Here is a 23,602-nt window from a genome sequence, read left to right as displayed (position 1 = left end):
GACTCAGCACTTAGCTAACACAGGTAGTAATGAGGAAGTAGTTAGCTGTGGGTCTGGATCCAATCTTCCCAAACTGACTGATGGGGCTTTAAGGGTTTGGCTAGACATTTTGCAGTTGTTGAGCAGTCAAATAGTTTGGCCTTCAAGTGCTGACGATCGTCCATGACAGTACAGTCATGGACATTCAAATCTTCCCCAGATAATAAATATGTGATACTAATAAAGATACATGCAGTAAATAAAGTACATTAAAGTACCTTTATTACAATACATGTAATAAAGTTAGATTCAGTATGCCTGTAGCTTTGTGCTCAATTCATTTTCATTACTCAGCAAGTTGAAACACTGATTTATCGTTGTTGTCTGCCTTCAACGGAGGACTGTACATGACTGAACACTGTTGTGCTCAGTGAGGGCCAGTTGAGGTTGTGTGCATTGAGCCCTGATCGCAACTCAAACTCCTAAACGGTGTGAGTATTCTTCGTCTCTATTTTCCAAGCTGCACAGGCAGAAGATATGGAGTCCGTGTGTGTCCGCTGAGCACCATAATTGAAAGAAAAAAGTGCATAATCTAGTTTAAAGTGAATCAAATCATATCTATTCCCAAGGGAAGTCAGTTACTGATAAGCACAAAACTGCTACGCCTAATATGTGAACTCTTGTGGCCTTTGGATTTACTGTTTGTATTTTGTTTTCTACACGTTTGGATCATCTATTTATCGTATTCACACCTTACTACCTATTTGTGCCCACTGTTGCACTATAGATGGTATCTTAGGCCAAATGCAACCTAAACTGTGACTTTTCAGTTTTGTTCTTCAACGGCAAACTACCTAACTGGAGAGTTAGAGAGGCACTTTGAGGACAAAGCAGCCCAGGTTCAACTCAGTATTACGCATAGCGCCCACATGGCCCTGAATTTATATTTAGCCTGACAAATACAACACACACACACATTTGTTGTTTATGAATCATTTCTGTAGTAAGTTCCATCCTAGCCCGTGCATATGTGATTTTGTGCTGAATGGGTGAAATCTTTGGAGTAAATGTTGTAAAAAAAGTGCTGCTGTAACACAGGCTAAATGGCTCAGAGTTGTGTCCTTGTAGCCAGCGGCAGTGTTGGGCCTTCTGTGGAACTAAAAACAGGGTCTGGTAGATTTACCAAAGCTGTGTTGACCAGCTGGTGTTGCTCACTATAAACTTCCTGTCAAGCCCAAAACTCAAAGAGCGAGTGTTCCCAAATGACCACTTTAAAAGTAGCGCTAGACATCGTGCATGTCTATCTAAGTATGTGTAATCAACTTTGGTGACAAATGGGGGTCTGCACGGTTGCCTGTGGACACCCATGTTAACAGATCAAGTTGTATTAGAAATAGGACAATCATGGGGCGATGGCCATAGTTTGTTTATGGTACTGCTAATTTGATACGAGTGAAGATAGGATGGTAGAGAACGAAGCAGAGGCTGGAATCTTTATAATGTGATGAACAGCTGAGCTCTTCAAAGCCCCCCTCCAACCCCCCCTCTCTCATCCACCAGCATTGTTGTGTTTGGTTCAGTTCATTCCTCCCACCATGCAACCTGCTGGAACGTGCAGTCTCCTTGGTGATCACTGGGGATCAGAGCGAGGTCCCAGGCCATTTTCTCTCTGTACTGCACTTTACTGGGATGGACCAACTTGGCTTTGGTGGCTGCAGCATATACAGGGAATGAACTTCAGAGTGAGGCAGACACCGCAGAAGCAATCCTTCTGTTTTTCTATCTATGTTATTCAGCTGTGTGTGTAAACACCAATGAAAAGCTGTGTGCCATCTCGCACAGATTCATGACTTCATGTGGGGCAGTTGTAAAAGGTTTCCCACTGAGCCATAAAGAGTGAGGTAGGGCTATTACCCTGTAATACTGCTCTACCACCAGCGGCAGCTGGCAACTTTCTTCCCAACTTTGTCAAACAGGTCTTTCACCAACAATGAGTAAAGGATAAATAAACAGCAACAGGAAAAATGCCAAAATTAAAGACTATACCATTGTCTGCTAAGAGCAAGAGTTTTGTGTCCACATCATAAACGGCCCGAATGCTGCACATTGTCTTCCTCCTTTTGTGCAATAGTTGTGGCTAATTATCAGCCTGGAAAATGAATGGCTTTGTGAAAACCCACAGAGAGCATGCTGAACAGAGGCTTCCCCCCCCATTATCAGCATAGCCAAATGACATGAGACAAAAGGCAACAGGATAGAGCCATCTTCCTGTAATGCAGGGATAATGGTCAGATTGTTGGTGCTTTCAGCAGCCTGTGTGCATCGCTGTGTTGTGTGGAGAGGATATGCATGCAGAGAAAAAGAGCACCGCTGCTGCATTCATTTACTTGCACTCAGAGTCCCTGCTGCTCTGGCACTCCAAATATGCCTGTGGAGAATGGGAAACTGCCACAGACACACAGAGGTACGAATATGGATAGAGTGGATGGGGCCTTAAGTGGATCCTCATGTCAATGCCCTGTGGACCCAATAGTACACCTCCCCCCCCCTTTCTCCTCCCTATGGTCTGCCCTGACCTTGGGCCTTTGTGAGTGTCACAGTGTTTTAACTGTTAAGCCTTTCCTCAAACAAACAGTAACATAATGATACTTCAAACCCCTCCAGCACCCTGTGGTGCCCTAAATAGGCCAACCGTCCACAGCCTCTTCAAGTTCCTTTGCCCTCCTGCTTTACCATGAATATTAAACAGGGACAAAGGACTAAGGAATCCTTCAGAACCAGAAGAATGTGTGTGGTTGCAAAGTTGTCCCCCAGGAATAAGACAATTACAACTGTACAGTAAAAAACTAAAATCCATAAATACACTGTTTTAAGTTTGTTTGTCATGTGCAAGTGATGAAAACTTGACAACAGAGTACAGTAATGTAGACTTACTGAGACGGATCATAGCTCGCAAGTGAACACACATGTAGGAGGGCTTGAGTTTAACATGGCAGTCACGCATTTGCAATATTGTGTGTCAAGCTCTGTGTCAGTGGTACTCTAATGAGGCTATCGATTACATGCTTGCAGGTGGTGGTCCTGGTCTTGCAAGCTGATGTGTGCATTTAAAACCTTAAGCCTCCATCAAGGCAAAAGAGATCATTGGTGCACCATGCTATTGTCTGTCTCAGCGCTGACTGGCATGGTTGTGAGCTGAGAGAAGGGCTGAGGGGCCTGTGCTGGGGCCGGGGCTGTCTTTCTGACTGCCTGAGAACAAAGCATCTCCTCTGGCCTGTAATCAAAGCCCTGGGAAATAACAGACATGACATTCACCTGGACAAACACACATTCACTACTGGCTGTGTGCTTGTACGCATGTGCACTTGCTCGCACCTGTATTTGTATGCACACACAGAGAAAAAAAATCCAAGAAACCTATTCTTTAAAACATTCCCCACAATAATAGACAAAGCTGTCCTGAAGGTCTTTGAGGCGACTGGAAAAAAGTGCTTGCAGTCCCGCAGTGCCTCATGTGTTCCCTCTGGGACCTGCGGCTGTGTTGGATTGGGAAAGTGTTCTTTGGCTCAGCTTACCCTGAGGAGGTTCAGGCCGACGGATAGTGATTTAGACCTCAAGTGGAAGCTGAGTAGGAAACAGCAAAACAAGCCTAGAGACAGAGTAGTCCAGTTTTCTTTGTGAGCTCAGAGCAAAAACCCAATAGAAAAAAATGCTCTTTAGCACCAAGCCATTATGTGTTTGTGTGTATATTACATTATTGTGTTGTAATGGCCTTTGGGTCAGTAAGTGCTCACAGGCATTCTTTAATGCAATCAGGAAATGTTTTGTAATCTTTGAGCCATGCTGTTTTTTGTTTTCTCTATCAGCCACAGACCCCAAGTGTCTTTCAGACTTTAATTTAGCTGTTTTTCCTTTTTACCTTCTCTTCTATTCCCTCAGATACGCGGGGGGAAGCTGATGATCACAAATGCCCGGAAGAGCGATGCTGGGAAGTACGTGTGCGTCGGCACCAACATGGTCGGAGAACGTGAAAGTGAAATAGCTGAACTTACAGTGCTTGGTAATACATCTTTTTTTCTCTGTTATAGTATTTTAATCGGTTGTCTACTTTACTCCCCATGCACATCCAACCCTCAAACACACAAACACACACACACACACACAGTGCCTCTCACTATCTTTGTGGGGAACCGTCATTGATATAATGCATTCCTTAGCCCCTTACCCTAACCGTAACCATCACAACTAAATGCCTAACCTTCACCCTAACCGTAACCTAATTCTAACCTTAATCCTAAAACCAAGTCTTAATCCTCAAACAGTCCTTTACAGTGGTACAGCATTTTGGCCCCACAAAACCGTCCGGACCCCACAAGTATACTGTATTCCCGTTTTTTTGTACCCCACGAATTTTAGTTAAACAAGAACATACACACACATCCATACATATTTTCTGTTTGTCTGCAGTGAGAAACCGAATCCAAATGCTAAGATGTGATTGTCTATCTCCCAGGGAACTAAATGGTGTCACTGACCTTTATCAGATAGACTGTGAGAGGATCTCCAATCTCACACTTAACTAGGAATCCCACCCTGGGCCGGGCGGCTTCTCCCCTGTGACCAGCAGCTGCACCCTATTTCATCATGAGAGACCTCTGAACCCAATACTCTCTGGTGTCCCGAGCAGAGAGCATGTCCAGACTCCTGATATTTTATCACCAGCATTTTTTTTTTTTTTACTTCCTCCATTTCCTTTCCTCAGTGAACTGTCAGAAAGAACAATGAGCTAGCTCGTAGCTTTTGTGTTTGTCCATTTTGAGTGAGCATCGTAACCCAGAAACTCTGGTTAATCATTAACCACCCTGGCTAGTTTTTGGGATGAATCCTGATAGAAGGGAGCATCAGGAAACTAATCTAGAGAGTATAAAATCTAAACATAGGAAGTGCTGTGGTGAGCCGGTAGTGTTTGATTTGATGACCAGAGAGAGTCAGAAACGGACTTGAGGGTTATGGGGTTAAAAAGATGACACTAGAGGTTAGGCTTTCTGTGTCAGGTCTTGTTCAGAGGCCTGTCCTCAATGAATTTAGTCTAGTCATGAGTAATTAAAACCATTTATATGTACCACAAAGTAGTAACTTTTTCCTGTCCTTAATTTTTGTTTTGTTTGACTTATGTGCATGTTCTAGTCTATATAGTCTAGACTGTATATTACATTTTTAGTTAACCATGATTTGGCTATGACCTTGTTATTTTTTGTCTGCATGAAAACAAAATTAGATTATTTCACAATATTTCATCATTTCCATTCCAGGACCTAAAACTTAAACTTATGAATGGCTTTTTCCACTGGGCTTTATGTACATTTCCCATCTAATTTCAAACTTAGCACTAAAGCCTCACTAAAAACAACAAAACCAAGATTAATTGAGGGAATCAAAGCAACAGATGTAATGACTTTCAGTTAATGGAAACCTTATGCCAGTAATATCGTTCTGTGCTCTGACTTTAAACGTGTGTGCTGTTGTCATCTGTGCAGAGCGTCCCAGCTTTGTGCGTCGCCCAGGCAGCCAAGTGGTGTTAGTGGACCAAAGTGTAGAGTTCAGGTGTGAGGCCCGTGGCGACCCAGTTCCCACCGTGCGCTGGAGGAAAGATGATGGCGACCTGCCCAAAGGAAGGTATGACTCATCAACTGGTACCCTTTCATCACACAATACCTTTCTCCTGCACCCATTCCCTCTCTTTGTTTGATCCATGTCACCAGCTGACACATGTTGAGTCTCTGTGGATTTAAAGCTTATGTGTACATGACAACATTTCATACATGGATACCTGTTTTAATCCAGATATGAGATTCGTGAGGACCACACCCTGAAGATCCGTCGCCTGACCTCGGCTGATGTAGGCTCCTACACCTGTGTGGTAGAGAACATGGTGGGCAAGGCGGAGGCATCGGCCACGCTCACCGTCCACGGTAAGATCGAATAGAGGTCCTAGAGTTTCACACTGTTCAGTCAGACAGATATTTTGTTTACAGACCCTTGGACACCTGTTCTAAATTCTTTTGCCTTTGGGGTCATTGTGCAGCTTAATTCAAATGCAATTTAGCCCAGCCACATTGCAATGTTTAGTGCAACACGGTCATCAATTTCAACTATTCTCTCTCAATTAGCTGATTGATTTCTAATAAAAAGAAACGCAAAAATCCATAACCGCTGTCGTGTTGTCCACATGGGAGCTCAACAGCAATCAATTTCATTTGCCCTATACAAGTGGCATTTCTCCAAAGGCCTGTCTTCCTTTATGTTTTAAGACATACAGTACTATTTGTGAACCTATGGGATATCTGTGCGTCTCCTGTGGCCCTCTCCATTGGAAGTCTTATTAACACAGTTGGAATATAAAGCAGCCGGTCACAGAGTGTGAACATTCAGAAAGAAACCATTCAGAGGAACTGGGGGCTGGGATCACCCCTAAACCCTCCTGAGAGTCAGAGGAACACAGGGGCCATTTAATGCCAAGCTAATGGGAATGTTGGGAATCGGGTGAGAGAAGAAGGGAGGGAAGGAGGAGGAGGCTCAGTTCATGGGAGATGGGGATTGGATGGAAGGACAGTGATTACGTTGGTGGCGGCTCACCAGTGATGCAGAACGGGTTGGGAATTGGCGCTGGGGGCGATGGTGGTGAAAAGGATAGAGGGGGGAGAGAGGTTTTTGGGCTGAGGTCAGTCATATTAATGTCACTCCCAGCAGTCAACACAGCAGAGATATAAAGAGACAAGGTGATTTTATTCCTCTCCCAACCCCCACCCGCAAAGACAGATACTTCATCTTCACATGTCTACCCTTTGCAATTATTTCCTGATTTTCTCCACCATACCTCATTCTTAAGATTAGTTTCAGGAGCAAGATAAGGCAGACTTGCCAATACACCCATCAATATATCTACTTCTCTTATTGCCTTTTCCACTCTTTCCCTCTCCCTGATGAAAGCTTAGTTAATGAAAGAGAACATCATCGATGCACCGGTTCAATAAGCTGTTCTCCTGGCTTAGTATTGTATTTGAAATGCTGCAACATGGTCCTCAGTGGAAATGAAATGACTTCACCTCAGGCCAATTCTCTGTTGACTGCATGCAGAAGCAAGGCACTAGCCCTCTTTTTCTTTCTTTTTTCTTTTTACACATTATGCCTTTCAACCCCTTTTGTTATGAGAGTTAAAGAGGAATACAACCAAAGTAAAGCACTTTTATTAAGTAGTTACACTTTAGCAATGAAGAACCTCTGTCATTTAGGGGACAGATTTGGATGCTTTATTAGAGTGAAAGATCAGGTGAGGGCATAACGTAAATAATAGCAATCCTTGTTCTACTCCCATGGTTAGAGCGGACTGATGCCTTAACGTCCAAGCTTACAAAGTTCCTAGAAACCATTTCTGTCTACTCTTCCAATCCCCAAGCTTCATCCAGCCCAGGACATGAGGAGGCCAGGGAGGCTGTGGGCACTGAGATGTCCTGCTAATTAAAGACAAGCAGAGCACAGTCCCATGCCCGGAAATGACATGCTTCTAATTACAGATGAGGGGACAGGAAAGGAAAGAGAGGCTGGGTAATTGTAGGTCTAAACAGGCCAAAGTAGTGAAACGATGTATAGGTAGTAAGATGTTGCTGTAGCACTGAGGACAACAGTAATGTGGGGGGCAGGATTTTAGTCTGTGGGTTTAGTGGGCAATGCTGTCGCTTGTACATCAAGAGTAAAAGTATGGCAAGATTGCTCAGCCACTGCAGAAGAATAACTATGCAGCTGAATAATATCGTGTCTGTGGTAGTGAGCCACTGGCATAAAGTAATACATCACAAAATGTATATTCTGATATGTTAGGCCAGAGTGGAATTATTGTAAATTCTTTTTTTTTAAGTGAAGTTTGTCTGCTAAATCTGCTGTGATGTGTTAATAGATGATAAAACCAACTGAATTAGGATTTGATTTTCATGCAGAAAAGAAAGGTTAAATATAGAAAATATTCCCCGCAGTGTCATTTTGCAATTTGTTTATCAGTACAATATGGTAGGCTGCACAATTTTGGGAAAAATACGATTAAAAAAAAAAATTGGCAGTATCAAAGTTATTTAAAATTTCAATCGTGAACAGGGTGAATCGAGATTGCGACTTTAGAACGATTAATCGTGCAGGCCTACAATATTGTGTGTGAAAATGATATTAAAAATATAACAAGACCCAATTTTGAAGACATTCAAAGCTAATCCCTTTAAGGAGCTGGACCGTGTAGGAGAAGAATCCAGCTCTGTGTGGACAGAGGGGGAGTTTCACACCTCCCATGGTCAGATTGTCAGTGAACAACGTCGACATTGTGGAAGTGGTGCCCTGGGCTATTTTTCTTTCAAAGTGCTCTGCTCTCGTTACTAACCTAATCAGTGAATTACTGTCTTACACACGTGTTTGTCAGTCCACTACACCTCCTTTGGACTTATAAATATGTCAAGTAAAATATTTCATTGATTGATGGAAGAAACGCATAATTGGCCAAGTCACCAGGCGTATTTATAGTTTCATCGTAAAATCATTAATCTAAGCCACATGAGAGTGTAGCAGTGAGATGGGCTGTTCAGCTATTAAGGCTGCCTAGGGTGGGCGTACATGTGAGAGTATGTGTTAAAGATTTAAGAAACAGACAAAGGCATTCTGATCTGGGTCTGGTGTGGTTAGATAATGTCTATGCAGTATTTTGTTAATTAATCTTCACGAGTGGACTTCCACCAAAGGAATGTAAATATATTGTTTCAGACTGCGTTGGACAGAATTCCAAAAATCAACGTGTTATTTTTTTCTCAGATGGTTAAGTTTGCCGTTAGCAGTGATTTATGTGTAGCAAGGTCTTGAATGGAATGGTAGTCCCCAGAGCAGCGTTGCTAATAACCCATGTAAAGGGTCTGGAAGGAGACTTGGAACTGGTGCCAAAAGAGAGCGAGTGAGAGCAACTTTTCTGTCAGCCGACTGTGTGCTGTTACAGCCTTGATAAATACCAAATCCCTGTTGGGTGCCACATATAGAATGGATACATTGTGTTGTATCTAACTCTGTATCATCTCTGCATTTGATTTATCTTAACCCTCGAATAGGCGCTCATTGTGTATAACTCACGATCACTGACACTGGTTCTTACTTGTGAGGCATGTCATATTTGTGAGAACCACGACAGACCATTTAAAGCATGCTACAGAACTTCCAATGGGAGATACGATTAATCATGCTAAATCCTCCGCATGCAGACTTTCTACTAGTGTTGATGTCAGGCCAGCTGTACAGCAGTACTGGTCAAATCCCCATTAATATCTCTGCTATGGTCTTTGGTGTAAAACCTGCCTCCTATTGGGCTGGAGGCCACCCTGCTCTGATCAACTGTTTGATAGAGACTCCTTTCTGCGCTGTGAGCTAGCGGAAAGTCCACAACAAAGAAGACTGGTCCGATTTAAGACTCACCTCTCCCTCAAGGCCCACAACTGTGATCACAGCAGCATGGGAGAGGTAGGGTTACCTAATTAAAGGCTTAGGCACACATGAATGCCTGTGTGTAGGTGTTGTAGGGGGTTTGTGTATCTGTTGGTGTGTAGGTTCTCATGGTTGTGTGCATCTGGAGCCTCTCGCACACGGATATAGCGGTGAGCGTCTTCTTCTGGGAGCGTTTGATGCTAGTCTTATCTGCATTTTAAAGGCCAGCAGGGGGGAGAAGGAGGGGCTGGTCATTACTCTGACTGACGGCGTTTATGTTTCCGTGGGAGCCGTTGAAGCAGACAGATTAGATAAGGTGAGTGATTGGCCGTGGGAGATTTATGGCCAAAGAGTGACAGTTAACATTCACCTTGTGGTTTTATGAACCAGGTCTACATTTGCCAGGCTGTGTTTGAGGGACTGTGATCTAGCTGCATGACAGGGTCCTCTAAACCTCATTAAGGGTACAGGGACATTCACCTTCACACCTTTCCTAAGCTTGTTTCCTAAGCATAAAATGTTTGTCTTGTGTGTTTCATATTGTCTAATTCTTTGTCATTTTAATGTACCTAATCCAGCATTTTTCCGTTTCTTGAGTACGTCCCAAGACTAAGAAGGAATGTTGAATCTGATATTTTCTTGTGTGTTTGCACATTTACAATGCATTCCTGATCCCCCATGGTAATTATTCTTTGCTGTGTGTATCATCTGGTCCTAAGGCTTTGAGTCGAGGTTGAAATATGTCTTTCAATCATAGCATAATAACATGACTATTTGTTCCCATGTACATCACATTGTTATTTTTCTTATCTCTCCTCTTTATGTCACCCTGTTTATTATTTATGTATTCATCTTTGGGTTTTTTGTTGTTGTGTTTTTGTTTCCTTTTTAGTCATGTCTGGTAAGTTGAAATGTCACCCGTCACCTATTCACCGCCCTGACAGAGACAGGAAGCTGTCACAACCCCCCTCCATCCTCCTCCTCACTTCTCCACCCTCCAATCAGCACTCATGTTTCTGTTGTCATGGGCAACAGTGACAAAAGGACATTAATGGGTAAAAATATGCTCAGCCTGGGCCACCAAGGTAAAGCCGCATCATTTCATTCTATTATTTCCCTGTTTTTATGCATTACACCCCATCTTATCCTTTGGACACATTACATCAGCATTTCAAATGACAGCTTCCAGATTGCCTTACTTTATCTAATACACTGCCCCTGTATAGAACAAGCTGAAATGTTTGCTGATTTATAATAGTAGGACCTCTAGGTCCAGGGTGCGTGTCCTCACATAGATGGCCTATAGACCAGCGAGGCCTTGTGTCACCGCAGAGCAGCATGGATAACCTTGGGCCAAGACAACACACTTAGTCTGAAATTTGTCATTAGGATGCGTGGATACCGCATCCTGGTTGAGGCCTGTGCTATTGGAGGGTGTCGGCATGGACAGATGGCTGAAATTTATTCCCCATTTCCATGTAAATTTTAATGGTCCATGCCCTTGCCCATGCAAATGAGGTGGGCATGGGAGTAACCGTTATTTCTATTCATTACAACTATAGTATGCTTGCTTTTTGAACATGATAAGCGTCCTGGTTAATCTGCTGTGCACACACTGTATCCAGTTTTAAAAAGAGAGCCTGAATTCATTAGAACATATTTGAATGAAGGTGCCATACAATAACTGCAGCCTTTTGTCTTTCATTTAAATAACTCAGACCACTTGTAACTGTAACATCATAATAACTATAATATACTTTGGTGTGTTTGTCTATTCAATGGCTAACCCTTTCTCATGGCTGTCTTTCCAGTGCCCCCGGCATTTGTGGTTAGACCAAGGAACCAGGTGGTGGGGGTTGGCAGAACTGTCACCTTCCAGTGCGAGGCCACTGGAAACCCACAGCCAGCCATTTTCTGGCAGCGGGAAGGGAGTCAGGTAAACAAAACAAATATGACCGAGGTTTTCATTTGAAAACACACTTTATATGTTTGGAGATAATGCTAGCATACTGATGCAAAGCTTTGGAAATAACTATTTTGTAGGCATAGTTTACTTGATAGCTTGCATGCATATGCCATTTTGGAGGGAAATCTTCTTAAAGTCTGAGTGTGATCTGTGTTCATCCCCTACAGAACCTGCTCTTCTCCTACCAACCTCCTCAACCCTCCAGCCGATTTTCTGTATCTCAGTCTGGGGACCTGACCATCACTGATGCTGAACGCTCAGACATGGGCTACTACAGCTGCCAGGCCATCAACACTGCTGGAAGTGTCCTCACCAAGGCTCTGCTAGAGATCACAGATGGTAAGCACCCTTCTTTTAAACCCAGTTTCTGCATACAGCAAAGTCTCAGAGGGAATTGGAGGAACACTGAGAGAAAACTTGAGTGGATAAATATTGGTATTTCAGATCATCTTTGGCTCATGAGGATAATGCTGTCCATCTGAAAAGCCGTGGTTGCGCCATAAAGCGTATTAATATCCGAATTAAGGTTTGTGAGGTTCGGTCTGGCCTGTTCAGTGTGTTCCTGTCAGGGGTAGAGACTCTCTGGTGCCTGTGCACCCAGACTGTGGCTCAGTATCTGGCTTCGATGGCTTCACACTGGCTAATGTGTCCTTCAGAATTCCATGGCTGGCTTGCTGCTGTCTACCATTGGAAGACTGTGGCTGTGTGGTGAGGTCTGGATTGGGTCCTCTAATTACTCCGCTAGCCAGTCCCTGTCAGCCTGGTGGACTAACCTTGGCTTCTTTTCCATCATTCCCACAGAGATCTGGGCAGCTATTATTTTGTCAATGACACACCTAGATCCATCCCTTCATTTACCAAATGTCCTTCTTCATTTCAGGGCCTACAATGGTATGCTCCATCTCGCACTCCTCTTCTCTCTCTCATTCTGCCATGCTCTCTGGATAATAATAACAGTTATTAAAATGAGCAGCCCGCTCTGAGGCCACCACTTCTCCGCAGGCAGATCTGGTAATTACAGGTCATGCTGACAATGTTTTAGTAATTGCACCATCCCTGGCACAAAAGCAAAGACAAAGCGGCCAAGAGATTACACCGCAGCATGGGTCTGAGGATCTTTGCACACATACGTACATTATTATGATATGCCTTTACACTGGGTTAGGTATTAATTTGATTGCTCCTAACTGAATCTAAGTTGCTAGAAAATCAGTGGGGCTGACCACAATGGTCATCAATAGTGCTGTAAATGATAATAATAATCAGAGGGAGGCAGACAACCTATAGCAGGAACATGATGAATCACACACAGGAGAGACGAAATAAAAATGAAGAAATGATCGGCTGCATGTAATTAAAGTTTCTCCCGCGTCTCTTCTCCCTTAGCCTCCTCTTCTCCTCTTTTCGCTGCACATGACTGCCTTTTTCCTTCTGTCAAATATATGCTTTCTGTCTATGTCTTTGTTATTGTGTGTACTGGTTGGACACCCAGGGCTCACATGCTGGGAGGCAGGGAGGAGTTTAAACGTCCTCATGCTGATAACATTGTCTGTTCTGGCTAGATGTGTTTTCATGCATTTTTCCCCCTTGTTATGTGTTTTATGGCTGGAGGATGGGCCAACGGATTGTTGGCCGCTAGCATTGGTATGGGTAGTGCCAAGCGTCTGTTAGAGCTGCAACGAGAAGCCTAAAGTATCTGAGGCTGTTTCATTTTAATTACGCTGCTTTTATTTGGCTAAGTTCGACTCCTGCTGCTGAATGATTAGAAAATTGTTTCCAGTTCTTAAAATTGGATGTAATTCCTCTCCCACTACCTTTGCAGTTTTCTCATGCTTACATTGCTACATGCTGTTTGGCAGATCCTCTGCCTTTTGTGTGTTTTCTCACACAAGCTGAATGTAATTGTCTGAATCCGCTGTTCTTTCTGTCCCTGCACCACAGTTTTCCTCCACATAATTGCTCATTCTCCTTCCACAGTCGTGTCAGACCGCCCGCCACCAGTTATTCGACAGGGCCCAACCAATCAGTCGGTAGCTGTAGATGGCACCGTGGTCCTTAACTGTGTGGCAACAGGGAACCCCACCCCCACCATCCTGTGGAGGAAGGATGGTGTCTTGGTGTCCACTCATGACTCCAGGGTCAAACAGCTGGACACCGGCGCGTTGCAGATACGCTATGCAAAGGTAAGACACCTGCTGCTCACATGTACAAACATGCTTAGATCCCTTTTTAACATCAAGCAAAGTACACAGCGCCCAGGACTGTAATGTGGCATTTGGAGTTCATTTGTAATTTGACTGCATGTATACCTTATATTTCTATTTCTACAGAAATATAATTGTTTTTTAATCAAGATTTTTTTTTCATTAGGCTGCCTTTTATGTCTTAATCTGAATTCAAATAAACTTCAAAGTTGTCCATAATGTTCTGCGCTAACCCCCGCTGGTTGGTAAATAAAGAATATGTTCGCTGCCAGCGCTCAGTGGGCTGTCAGTCAGTTGCCGCAGGTTTGAAATGGAGTCTGTGAAGTCGAACAGTCTGCAGTTCCTGTCAATCAGCAAGCATAGTGTGTGTGTGTGTGTGTGTGTGTGTGTGTGTGTGTGTGTGTGTGTGTGTGTGTGGGATCAGATGGCAAGCTGCGTGATGCTGGACACACTCTGTGGGGGAGACAAGTAGGGGGTGCTGACGTGTCTTCCAGATGGAGGCGTCACAGGGTCAGAGTTCACGTCAGTTTGCGGTGTTCTGATGAATGCTGGCATGTCTTGTGGTGACAAGATTGCAGTATGATTGGGCCGCCGGTGTGCGGCAGGCAGAGGGGGATGCGCCTGAACCCCTCTCCTGCTGTAGCCAAGTAAACTCCGCAGGCACTTTACATTAATGAATTTGTCAATTCTCCCTGACAACATTTTAATGAAGATGTTTTTGATGCGTGAGGTAATTTATTTCACTAATGTGGGCGTGTGAGTGTTATTGTTTTTGAGTGTTAATACAAAAAGATATATACACCTTGAGGGTCATTGGCCCGACAACTTCACGCTTAGTTATTTAAACAATTCATCTCATTCTGTTCTTCTTTGTTTTGTTGACACTCCAGCACCGTAGCCCTTAGCGCACTATGCATCAACAGCACATAACAACAGAATGATTTGTCTTATGTACAGACTTTGACTGCAGTTGGCAGAGTAGGCATCTTTTTCAAATGCAACAGTGTGAAAACACACTATATACTTTTACCAACAAGGTTATGTTTTGTTTATTAGCCTGTCAGGTAGCAGACATCTCAAAATCTCAACAACTTGGCCATGAGCCAAGAAACAAATGGTTTATTGTTGTTCTGGATCCAACATCCAGGTGTCAATCCAATCATTTTTGGTCAGTTCTATTTTCTCGTGGACTACAACACATTATTAAAAAACAACTTCAGCCTCAGAGAGACAGGTGAGTGCTTTTCAGTGTTTGGTAGTTCTGTATTAAATAAACTGTAACTAATTATTACTACAGTATAGTTCATCAATGCACACTGCTCTCTAACGTTTCAGTTTTCCCAAGTTCCTTTTTATATTTAAAGGTGTATGAATAATCAATGTTGACCCATATATCTTCAGTACAGCTTTTCACCACATCTGTTGCACGCAGAGTAGTCACTTCCATGTTTGGTACCCAAGGGGATGGTAGAGGGAGAAAAAGATCTCCAATTAGTCTATGATCCTGTGAAAATGTTTTCCATTTGACTAGGAATGGTCTGCCACTTGGCCTTTGCAGCTGCTTTACCCCAGTTTCTGCTATGAAAGAGGTGGTATCGAGATTATCAGGCAGTGACAGCTGCCTGCTACAGACTCCAGCAGAATGCCAATAAGCAGAGCAGTGATGGTGGGCACGAGATAGCAAGAGGCAGAAAGAGGGAAACAAATTTGAATAGTTTCCATTTAACCAAATATCCCCCTCTACTCTCTTCCAGCTTGGTGACACTGGAACCTACACCTGCATCGCCTCCACACCCAGTGGAGAGGCCTCATGGAAAGCTTACTTAGAGGTCCACGGTAAGACTTATCCATTACAGAGGTTTAGTGTCCTCCATTAAGAGTTTTCTAACGCATACAAACATTTTGCGCTGACAAAATGAACGCGATAATGACAACTTAACGTAAATTCCTTTCACTGCAATTATTTGACGCATGCGCGTTCAGTGGATCTGGTCCCTCGGCTCGATCCGTAGTTTGGGAAATCATTCAGGAAGTGACGCTGCACTCGCCGGAGAACGGAGATAAATCGCGGTAATTATAATAATTACAGTAACCTCGGGGTCACAGCACATTATGTTGACCCACAGTGGGAACCTCGGTTGCATGCTTCAACTGTTAAGGAGATAGTGGGCAGGCACTTTGTCGAGGTAGCCAGACTGTTGGACATTGCACATAAAGTATGCACAGCACACTGACCGCTGATGGTGCACGCAACATGACACGAGCACGCGGTCAAGCAACTCCCGGTCAAGCTAACGCCTTGGGCTGTGCGTAGCTACCACCGAGCCATCGCACTTTACTTGTTGTTTCTTTCACTTTATCTTTTGTATCACACTGTTTTGGTTCCACGTATTAGAATGGGGTGTTTTTGTGAGCTTTTATTTTCGCCAATATGAGGTTAAACAATATTACATTAGCTACACTGTTACATTTAGCTGATCAATGTAACTGTACAATAACCTGGGAATCCAGAGTTCTCGCGAGAGAACCTTTGTTTTGTGTTGAGGTGCTCACAAAAATGGGATGTTAAGTTTGGAGTTCACTACATTGTGTTATATCCCATGTTGACAAGATGATGAAAACGTACCCCTTAAAAAAAATGTAAGTACATTTAAAAAAAAAAAAAAAGAAGCAAGTGGACAATCATAAGATTAATCTCGATTACATACTTTAATTCATTGACTGCCATAACAAACAAAGAACGTTGGCAAATGTTGAAAATAAAACAACAAAAACACATGAAAAAGAATCAACAAAAACGTTCTTTTTTAAATGCTAAAAAAGTGACAAACATCAAAACATTGAAAAAAAGTGACAAAAAAGGACTAAAACATAATTTTAAAAAAGGTAAAAGTGACAAAAATTGAATAAAATGGACAAAAATGTTGAGAAAAGTGTAAAAAAAGAACAACAAAATGTTGAAATTTCAACCCAGAAAAACAAAGTTGCAGGTTGACGGGAAGATAAAACAAGGGTTAAGAGAGTGGTATTTAAAGTTGGAGATTGTGCATGCCTTTTGTTTACTGGTAGCATTAAACTACAGTCCCTCTGTCTCCTACTTTCTGTTTGTTCTACATTAAGAATTTGGAGTCCCAGTCCAGCCCAACAGACCGACTGACCCAAACCTGATCCCCAGTGCCCCTTCCAAACCTGAGGTCACTGACGTGACCCGCACCTCTGTCGCCCTTTCCTGGAGACCTAACCTTAATGCCGGAGCCACACCCACCTCTTATGTCATAGAGGCCTTCAGGTAAAACTAATCAGTAAAGATCAATAAACAAAATAACTGCATGGCTTAATATCATCTTTCACACATGATTTTGTTCTGTTGTGTGTCCACAGTCATGCATCAGGGAGCAGCTGGCAGACCTTGGCAGAGCATGTGAAAACTGAGTCATTTGTACTGAAGGGCTTGAAGCCCAGTGCAGTCTACCTCTTCTTAGTACGGGCAGCTAATGCCTATGGGCTGAGTGATCCCAGTCCCATTACTGAAGCTGTGAAAACACAAGGTGAGTACTGCCTTCTTACCGATAGGAATATGATATGCAGTACAGCAGTGTTATGATTTTTCTGTTTAAGATGAGATTTGGGCTTCAACTAACGATTATTGTCATTGTTGATTAATCAGTTGATTAGTTCCTTGATTAATCGATTACTATTTGGGTCTATAAAATCTCAGAAAATTGTGAAAAATGTCAATCACTGATTTCCAAAGCCCAAGATCATGTCCTTAAATGTCTTGTTTTGTCCACAACTCGACAGTATTCAGTTTATTATCACAGAGGAGTGAAGAAAGTACAAAATATTGCATTTAAGAAGCTGGAATTAGAGAATTTGTTGTCATAAAAAGAACTCTGAAAAAGAAACTGATTATCAAAATAGTTTTGATTAATCTTTACAGCTCTAGACAAGTTGATTGGCTTTTAATGTGTGTGCTTTTGCATACAGATATCCCTCCCACCAGTCAGGGTGTGGACCATCGTCAGATCCAAAGGGAGTTGGGAGATGTGGTTATCCACCTGCACAACCCCACCATTCTCTCCTCCTCCTCTGTCAGGGTGCAGTGGACAGTGAGTATAATTCTCTACACGAATGCTCTATTGTCACTTCTTTTTTTTTTTGCCAGCTGCAACCAGCTACAGATTGCCACATGGATCATTGCTATAGCTGGTCACAAAAGCTCCAAGGTTAGTTTAGTGATATGCCCATGGTCAATTTGTCAGGCCACTCAGCCGAGCGAATGCGCTAACGTCCTCGCCCCCTACAGGGTAAGGACACAGCAGAGAGCAGCCTGGAACACACTTCAAGTGTTCCAAGTGTCCATCTGGCATGAGCCTGAATTGGTCGATTGGCCAGAGACCAAAAATCTGCAGCTTTGCCCACAGTGGACCGCTCAACCGCTCAAAAGGCAGTGTACAGAGCCCAGCCTTCTGCAGGCCTTGTAGCACCGTATAGCAGTGTGGGGCGTGCCAGCCTGTGCCCTCAGATTGAAAACACTTGACGGCTGTTAAAATAATACAAGTGAGAAGGAAGAGGCAGCCAACTTATGCTCTCAAGTGGAAATGGTTTACAGATGTTTTAACGGATAGGTGGGAGAGGAAGACGTAGAAGTAGGAGCTTATGGTGGTTTTTCTTTGCTACAAGCTAAATATGAAGTACTAATGTCCATCTGCAATTGATCGGGTTTATAGATTATGAGACAATGTAGCCATACTGTCCACCTCACATAGTAGATATTAATCTGTGCCATGGCTCACTGCAAGGTACATACAGTAAGGCCACCCCAGCAGTCCCAGGTATTATGAAGTGCCAAAGTGAGTGATGAATGGGTGAGGATATGTAAAAAAAGATACTGACATGTCAAGACTGATTTAAAATTACTGCCCAGTTATCCTGTCTCCTTGGAATGTTCCAAAAAACACATGACATGAGTGAGACTGACAGTATAGTTGAGCGCCACGGTTTCCTTGTTTTGCGCAGAAAAGTCTATTCCCAATGTGTTTCTTGGTTTTACATTTTCCTTTGTGTTGTGGTAAATAGTTGCACAGTTTTCAGGCTAATGAAGACCACCTGAGCCGGCAGCACATTTTACGAGGGAGGGATAAAGAAATCACTTAAATCTTTACAAGCCAGTGCTGCTTGCCTTCCACAGGGAGTCGTAGCAATATTAGCATACGGGCTAGCAGTTATTCTTTTTCCCAGCCATGCTGGATCACAAAGTGGCATTATTTTTTCCCAGATTTAAATAACACAAGACACATTTCAATCACATTTATCTGCTTTATTTAGCTATATCAGATGCTGGTAAACGTGCTGCATTCTTAACTTGTGGTAATCTTTATAAAGATCCACTTTCCCCCCCTCTTCCTTGACTCGGCAGCAAGTCAGTACACTGGAGAGTAGGGCAGGATGAGACAGGCTGTTCTGGGAGCCGGGGCCCTGTTTAACCAGCTCCAGACTTAGAGGAACCTCTGGCCAATGACCTCATACTGCGGTTTGCACAAATCGCTGCTGCTCCAAATGGCGCATAGACAGACAGTCAAAAAGAGAGATGTAGATGTGGATGGATAAACAGAGGGGTGATGTGATGAGTGAGCACCCCGTTCCATCCAGCGCCTGGCGTATCAGTTGCACAAATCCATGAGCTGTCCAGTAATGCTACCATCTATTACATCACTGTATCATTTCCCCCTGTGAACTGTGAAGCGTCTAATCAAGTCAAGCTGACCATCGTTTGTCTCTATGTTACCGTGCCGTTCACAAGGTGGAGCAGCAGTCCCAGTACATCCAGGGCTACAAGGTGATGTATAGGCCTTCACCGGAGGGGCTGCAGAGGAGTGAATGGGCAGTGTTCGAGGTGCGCACCCCTGGGGAAGACAGCGCTGTTGTGCCACAGCTCCGTAAGGGAGTCACATATGAATTCAAAGTCCGCCCTTTCTTCAATGAATTCCAGGGAACAGACAGCGATGTCAAAATTGGCAAGACGCTGGAGGAAGGTGGGGGCGATGTGAATGTGTGTGACTCTGTGCGTGCGTTTGCTGTTGTGCTTGCATGTGTGCATGCATGTTTTCATGTTTACACAATTATATACGCACAGCTTGCATGTGTGAGAGCATACAACAGCTGTTCACAGCATGCAGTGAGGGCAGGATTATTGAATGTGGTGTATTCAAACATGTTAGGGTGGATGTTCAGCTCTTTAAAAGACCCTATGGGAACCATATACAACACTCCTGTGCAAGTGTTATACTAATTTCTTATAGGGCGTGGTTGTGGCAGTCTCATGAGGCTTGGTTGAAACCCAACTGCAAATTCTAATCTGTAGCGAACAGCTAAGAGAGATGTGAGTGTTTACTAGAAAGTGTCTGTGTGTATTGCATGTGTGGGAGTGTTTTGATCTTTTTTCTGCTGGTTTCAGCTTTGTTCCTAATTTTTTTGGTAATTGTTTTTGGAGCTCTAAACATAATGTTTTTTATAACACTCAGTCTCACTGTGATTACGTCTTTTCATGTTACATTCACTATTTCAGTTTAATTACCATTGGACCGCAGGTTGGCGTTCAAACACCACCATACATACACAATCTCCACTCCCTGTCGGATTTGAGTAAATACTCATTTGCTTTTATTTACCCACAAAAACAATTGTATTAAAAGAACTCAGTTTTCAAATAAAAGCATCGTCATTTTTATTATTAGTGCTTTGTTCTCATCTCCGCTTCAGTCTCGTGCAGAGATTCTGACAGCTAACTGGGATGAGGGGAGACAGGGAGAGACAGCATGCAGTTATGAAAAAAAAAAACTGGCTCATGTATGAAGGTGTGTTTAAAAAAAAATCTTTTGTCTGCCCCCATCAGCTCCCAGTGCCCCTCCTCGCGAGGTTACAGTGGCGGAGAGCGGGGACAATGGGACCGCCATCATGGTCTCCTGGCAACCCCCTCCAGAAGAGGAGCAGAATGGGGTGGTCCAGGAGTACAAGGTAACAAATAAAAAAAAAACAGCCAGCAGCTACCCTAGGTCTGAGCCAGTGGGACTTGTATTGTAGAGACACACAAAGGAGACACAAACAGGGATGCAGACAGAGCAGATAACAGAGGGAGGGACAATTCACAGACATGGAAAGGTAATGAATTCCTGGTTGAGGCACACCTTTGTATACTCCTCGGTGCTCTGTGTGACGACCGAGAAGAAAGAGGAAAGGAATCCAAAGCAGAGAAGCTGGTGGAAACTGTTGTGAAACAGTGCCATCTGGTGGCGATGGAGGACTCATACACTCATACATACATTGTGGCGCTCCAAAGGTGATATTAGTGAGGAGCAGCGTCTGCAATAGTTAATGTAGAGCTGCAAAGGTTACAAGATATAGTTGTCGACTATTAAATTAATTGCTAACTGTTTTGATAATCTATTAATCAGTTTTGAGTAATTTTAAAGAAAAAATCTCTGATTCCAGCTTTTAAATTTTCTTCTCTATTGCTTTGCTTTGTGGACAAAGCATATATTTAAGGATGTCATCTTTGGGAAAGATCACAAATCAACATTTTTCATCATTTGCTGACATTTTTATAGACAACTAGTCAAAATAATAATTAACAGTGACAGTGATTTTTAGTTGCAGCCCTAAATTATTAATAGGTTTACTTTTTACTCTAACTGATGATTACATATCAGTGTGTGTGTGTGTGTGTGTGTGTGTGTGTGTGTGTGTGTGTGTGTGTGTGTGTGTGTGTGTGTGTGTGTGTGTGTGTGTGTGTGTGTGTGTGTGTGTGTGTGTGTGTGTGTGTGTGTGTGTGGTGGAACTCAAATGTTTTGCCTTCCGTGACATTTACCATACAAATAGTAGTGCATTTTACCTATATATTTGTGCTGTTACTAATAATAATTAGTTTCGACAGACTACATGAAAAGTAACTGTACTGCAGACATTAAATGATTTAGTAGAGACGTTCATGTAAAGGTAGAAACAGTGTATGTATTAGAGAGGAGGACAATTATCTATAACAATGTTTCTCACATGGGGGAACTTTAGAACACTGCAGGGGGTACGTGAGATTCTTTTTTTGAAATGTTAATCTAAAAATATCAGTCATACATAAATCCCTGAAAAATTATAGAATAATAGTAAATTAATTAATTAATGGATTTGAATTAGCATTGTCAGTTACAAAGTTGTTTAGTCAATCAGACAGGGGTGGGGCAGCGCTTTAATGTACCTCTTTCTACAGTCTTTTTTCCCCCTGGGGGTCCGGGGGTACTTGGCAGAGTTATTTCACAGGGGGGTACATTATACAAAGATGTTTGATAACCACTGATCTATAGTAATGACCAAGGACATAACAATGAAGAGGCTGACCTCGATTATAATTCCATAGTCATTTATCTCCTAAAGCATCCTTCTTCTTTGTTGTTTTTTTAAAAATTTATTTCGTAAATGTAAATCCTTCAACCTATATTACCTCTGTCTGGGTCTCCTTTTCCTCTTCCTTACTTTATATTGTATGCTCCTTTTTTGTGATGACCTCACTTTGCACATAGCTGTCCACTCATATGTTATGCCGTGGAAGTCCTGTATTTTAATTGGAAACCTTTTTTTGCATCATAGGGAATTTAGGTGAGTGGTGGCGGGGGAGATGAGTCAGGGCCAGTGAAAAAGTTAAGCCACTGTTAATTTCCCAGGTAAATGTTTTCTGGTGATAGGCTTTAGAGTAATTTCATGGTTTTTAAGTCCAGCTCGGGATTGTTCCCTGCTCATTTCCGAGCCCGGTCCCTAGCGGCACTTCCACTCAGCGCAATTTTAAAGATACACAGAAGATGTCAGGGCTTTGTAGTTCCATCACACAAGTACAAACACACGCACATGCACACATGTGTATTATAGACCCAAGGAAGTGTGTATGTTAACCTGGTTACATGGTGGGAGGTGGTATTGGGGGGTAAAGAAAGCAGAATGTCAGGGGTTCAGGATGTGGGGGTCTCCAGGCCTCATGCTGAGGGGAATGTATACTTCTCTTTGTGGCCCTGGTTTGAGTCCGATATCCTTCCTGGGAGTGACAGCACTTAGCTTCTGCTAAAATTGGGTTATGGGGGTGATTACTGATCCCTATTTGTTTTCCGTGGGCTTAAGGCTGCACTGAGACGTGTTATGGCTACCTCAGCTAATACAGGCCCAGTGTTGAGCACAGCCTGTAAAACATCAAGCCATTTCGTAAAATGTTTTCCTGCCTCAGAGATGTAACGCAATACCCACGGTGCGCTGAAATGTTACGATAGCAGCACTAACCAATTATAAGGACACAGGTTGGTGGCGGCTTCCAAACTGAATGTTGTCAGGAAACCCTCCTAACATTTCCTCAATCTCCACTTTTTCTTTTTCTCTGTTATGGCAGATTTGGTGCTTGGGGAATGAGAGCAGGTATCACATCAACCGTACAGTTGACGGCTCAACCTTATCCGTGCTGATTCCCAGTCTTGCCCCAGGGATCCGCTACAGCGTGGAGGTAGCAGCCAGCACCGGGGCGGGTCCCGGGGTCAAGAGCGATATCACCTTCTTCCAGCTTGGTGGGTACAAACAACGTTTTAGTTCTCTCTCACAGGAGGTCATATCATTATTTGGTTTTTCCTCCAATGGATACATTTGCTGTGTTTCAGTGAGTTTGTCCTCTGGCTATCCTTTCACAAAGAATGAAACTCAAGTCATCCGACAAATAGTTGTGGCATTAATCCACTCATTTTAAATGAAGAGCTTTTCAGTAATACGACTTTCTGCCAAGTAAACAGACAATTATGCAATTCCTTTCTTTGTAGTAACAAACATGTTCAAGCCTGTTTTCCCTTTCGTCATCAACAGCAATGCTTAATTACTGTAATTGAATTGATTACTGTTAGACAAACATCATCAAACTTGCCAC

The 23,602-nt window shown here is 43.0% G+C and overlaps 1 protein-coding gene across 5 annotated transcripts in view; it reads left to right on the top strand.

Annotated features, from left to right (window-relative positions):
- Nucleotides 1-23,602, top strand: part of robo1 (roundabout, axon guidance receptor, homolog 1 (Drosophila)) — a 257,226-nt gene that overhangs the window by 201,070 nt on the left and 32,554 nt on the right. For 4 of the 5 annotated variants that reach the window (XM_034866652.1, XM_034866648.1, XM_034866650.1 and 1 more), the window contains 14 exons: nucleotides 3,919-4,039; nucleotides 5,517-5,655; nucleotides 5,824-5,951; nucleotides 10,379-10,387; nucleotides 11,298-11,422; nucleotides 11,620-11,791; nucleotides 13,430-13,635; nucleotides 15,411-15,492; nucleotides 16,777-16,945; nucleotides 17,038-17,204; nucleotides 17,644-17,765; nucleotides 19,460-19,691; nucleotides 20,552-20,673; nucleotides 23,081-23,252. In XM_034866652.1, coding sequence (XP_034722543.1) covers nucleotides 3,919-4,039; nucleotides 5,517-5,655; nucleotides 5,824-5,951; nucleotides 10,379-10,387; nucleotides 11,298-11,422; nucleotides 11,620-11,791; nucleotides 13,430-13,635; nucleotides 15,411-15,492; nucleotides 16,777-16,945; nucleotides 17,038-17,204; nucleotides 17,644-17,765; nucleotides 19,460-19,691; nucleotides 20,552-20,673; nucleotides 23,081-23,252 — 1,966 coding nt within the window. The remainder of the gene's footprint in view (nucleotides 1-3,918; nucleotides 4,040-5,516; nucleotides 5,656-5,823; nucleotides 5,952-10,378; nucleotides 10,388-11,297; nucleotides 11,423-11,619; nucleotides 11,792-13,429; nucleotides 13,636-15,410; nucleotides 15,493-16,776; nucleotides 16,946-17,037; nucleotides 17,205-17,643; nucleotides 17,766-19,459; nucleotides 19,692-20,551; nucleotides 20,674-23,080; nucleotides 23,253-23,602) is intronic. The other variant, XM_034866649.1, reaches the window with a different exon arrangement.

This window comes from Etheostoma cragini, chromosome 3 (assembly GCF_013103735.1).
Source record: "Etheostoma cragini isolate CJK2018 chromosome 3, CSU_Ecrag_1.0, whole genome shotgun sequence".
NCBI lineage: Eukaryota > Metazoa > Chordata > Actinopteri > Perciformes > Percidae > Etheostoma > Etheostoma cragini.
The sequence above is the reverse complement of the archived record's forward strand: the minus strand, read 5'-3'. Positions and strand labels throughout refer to the sequence as shown.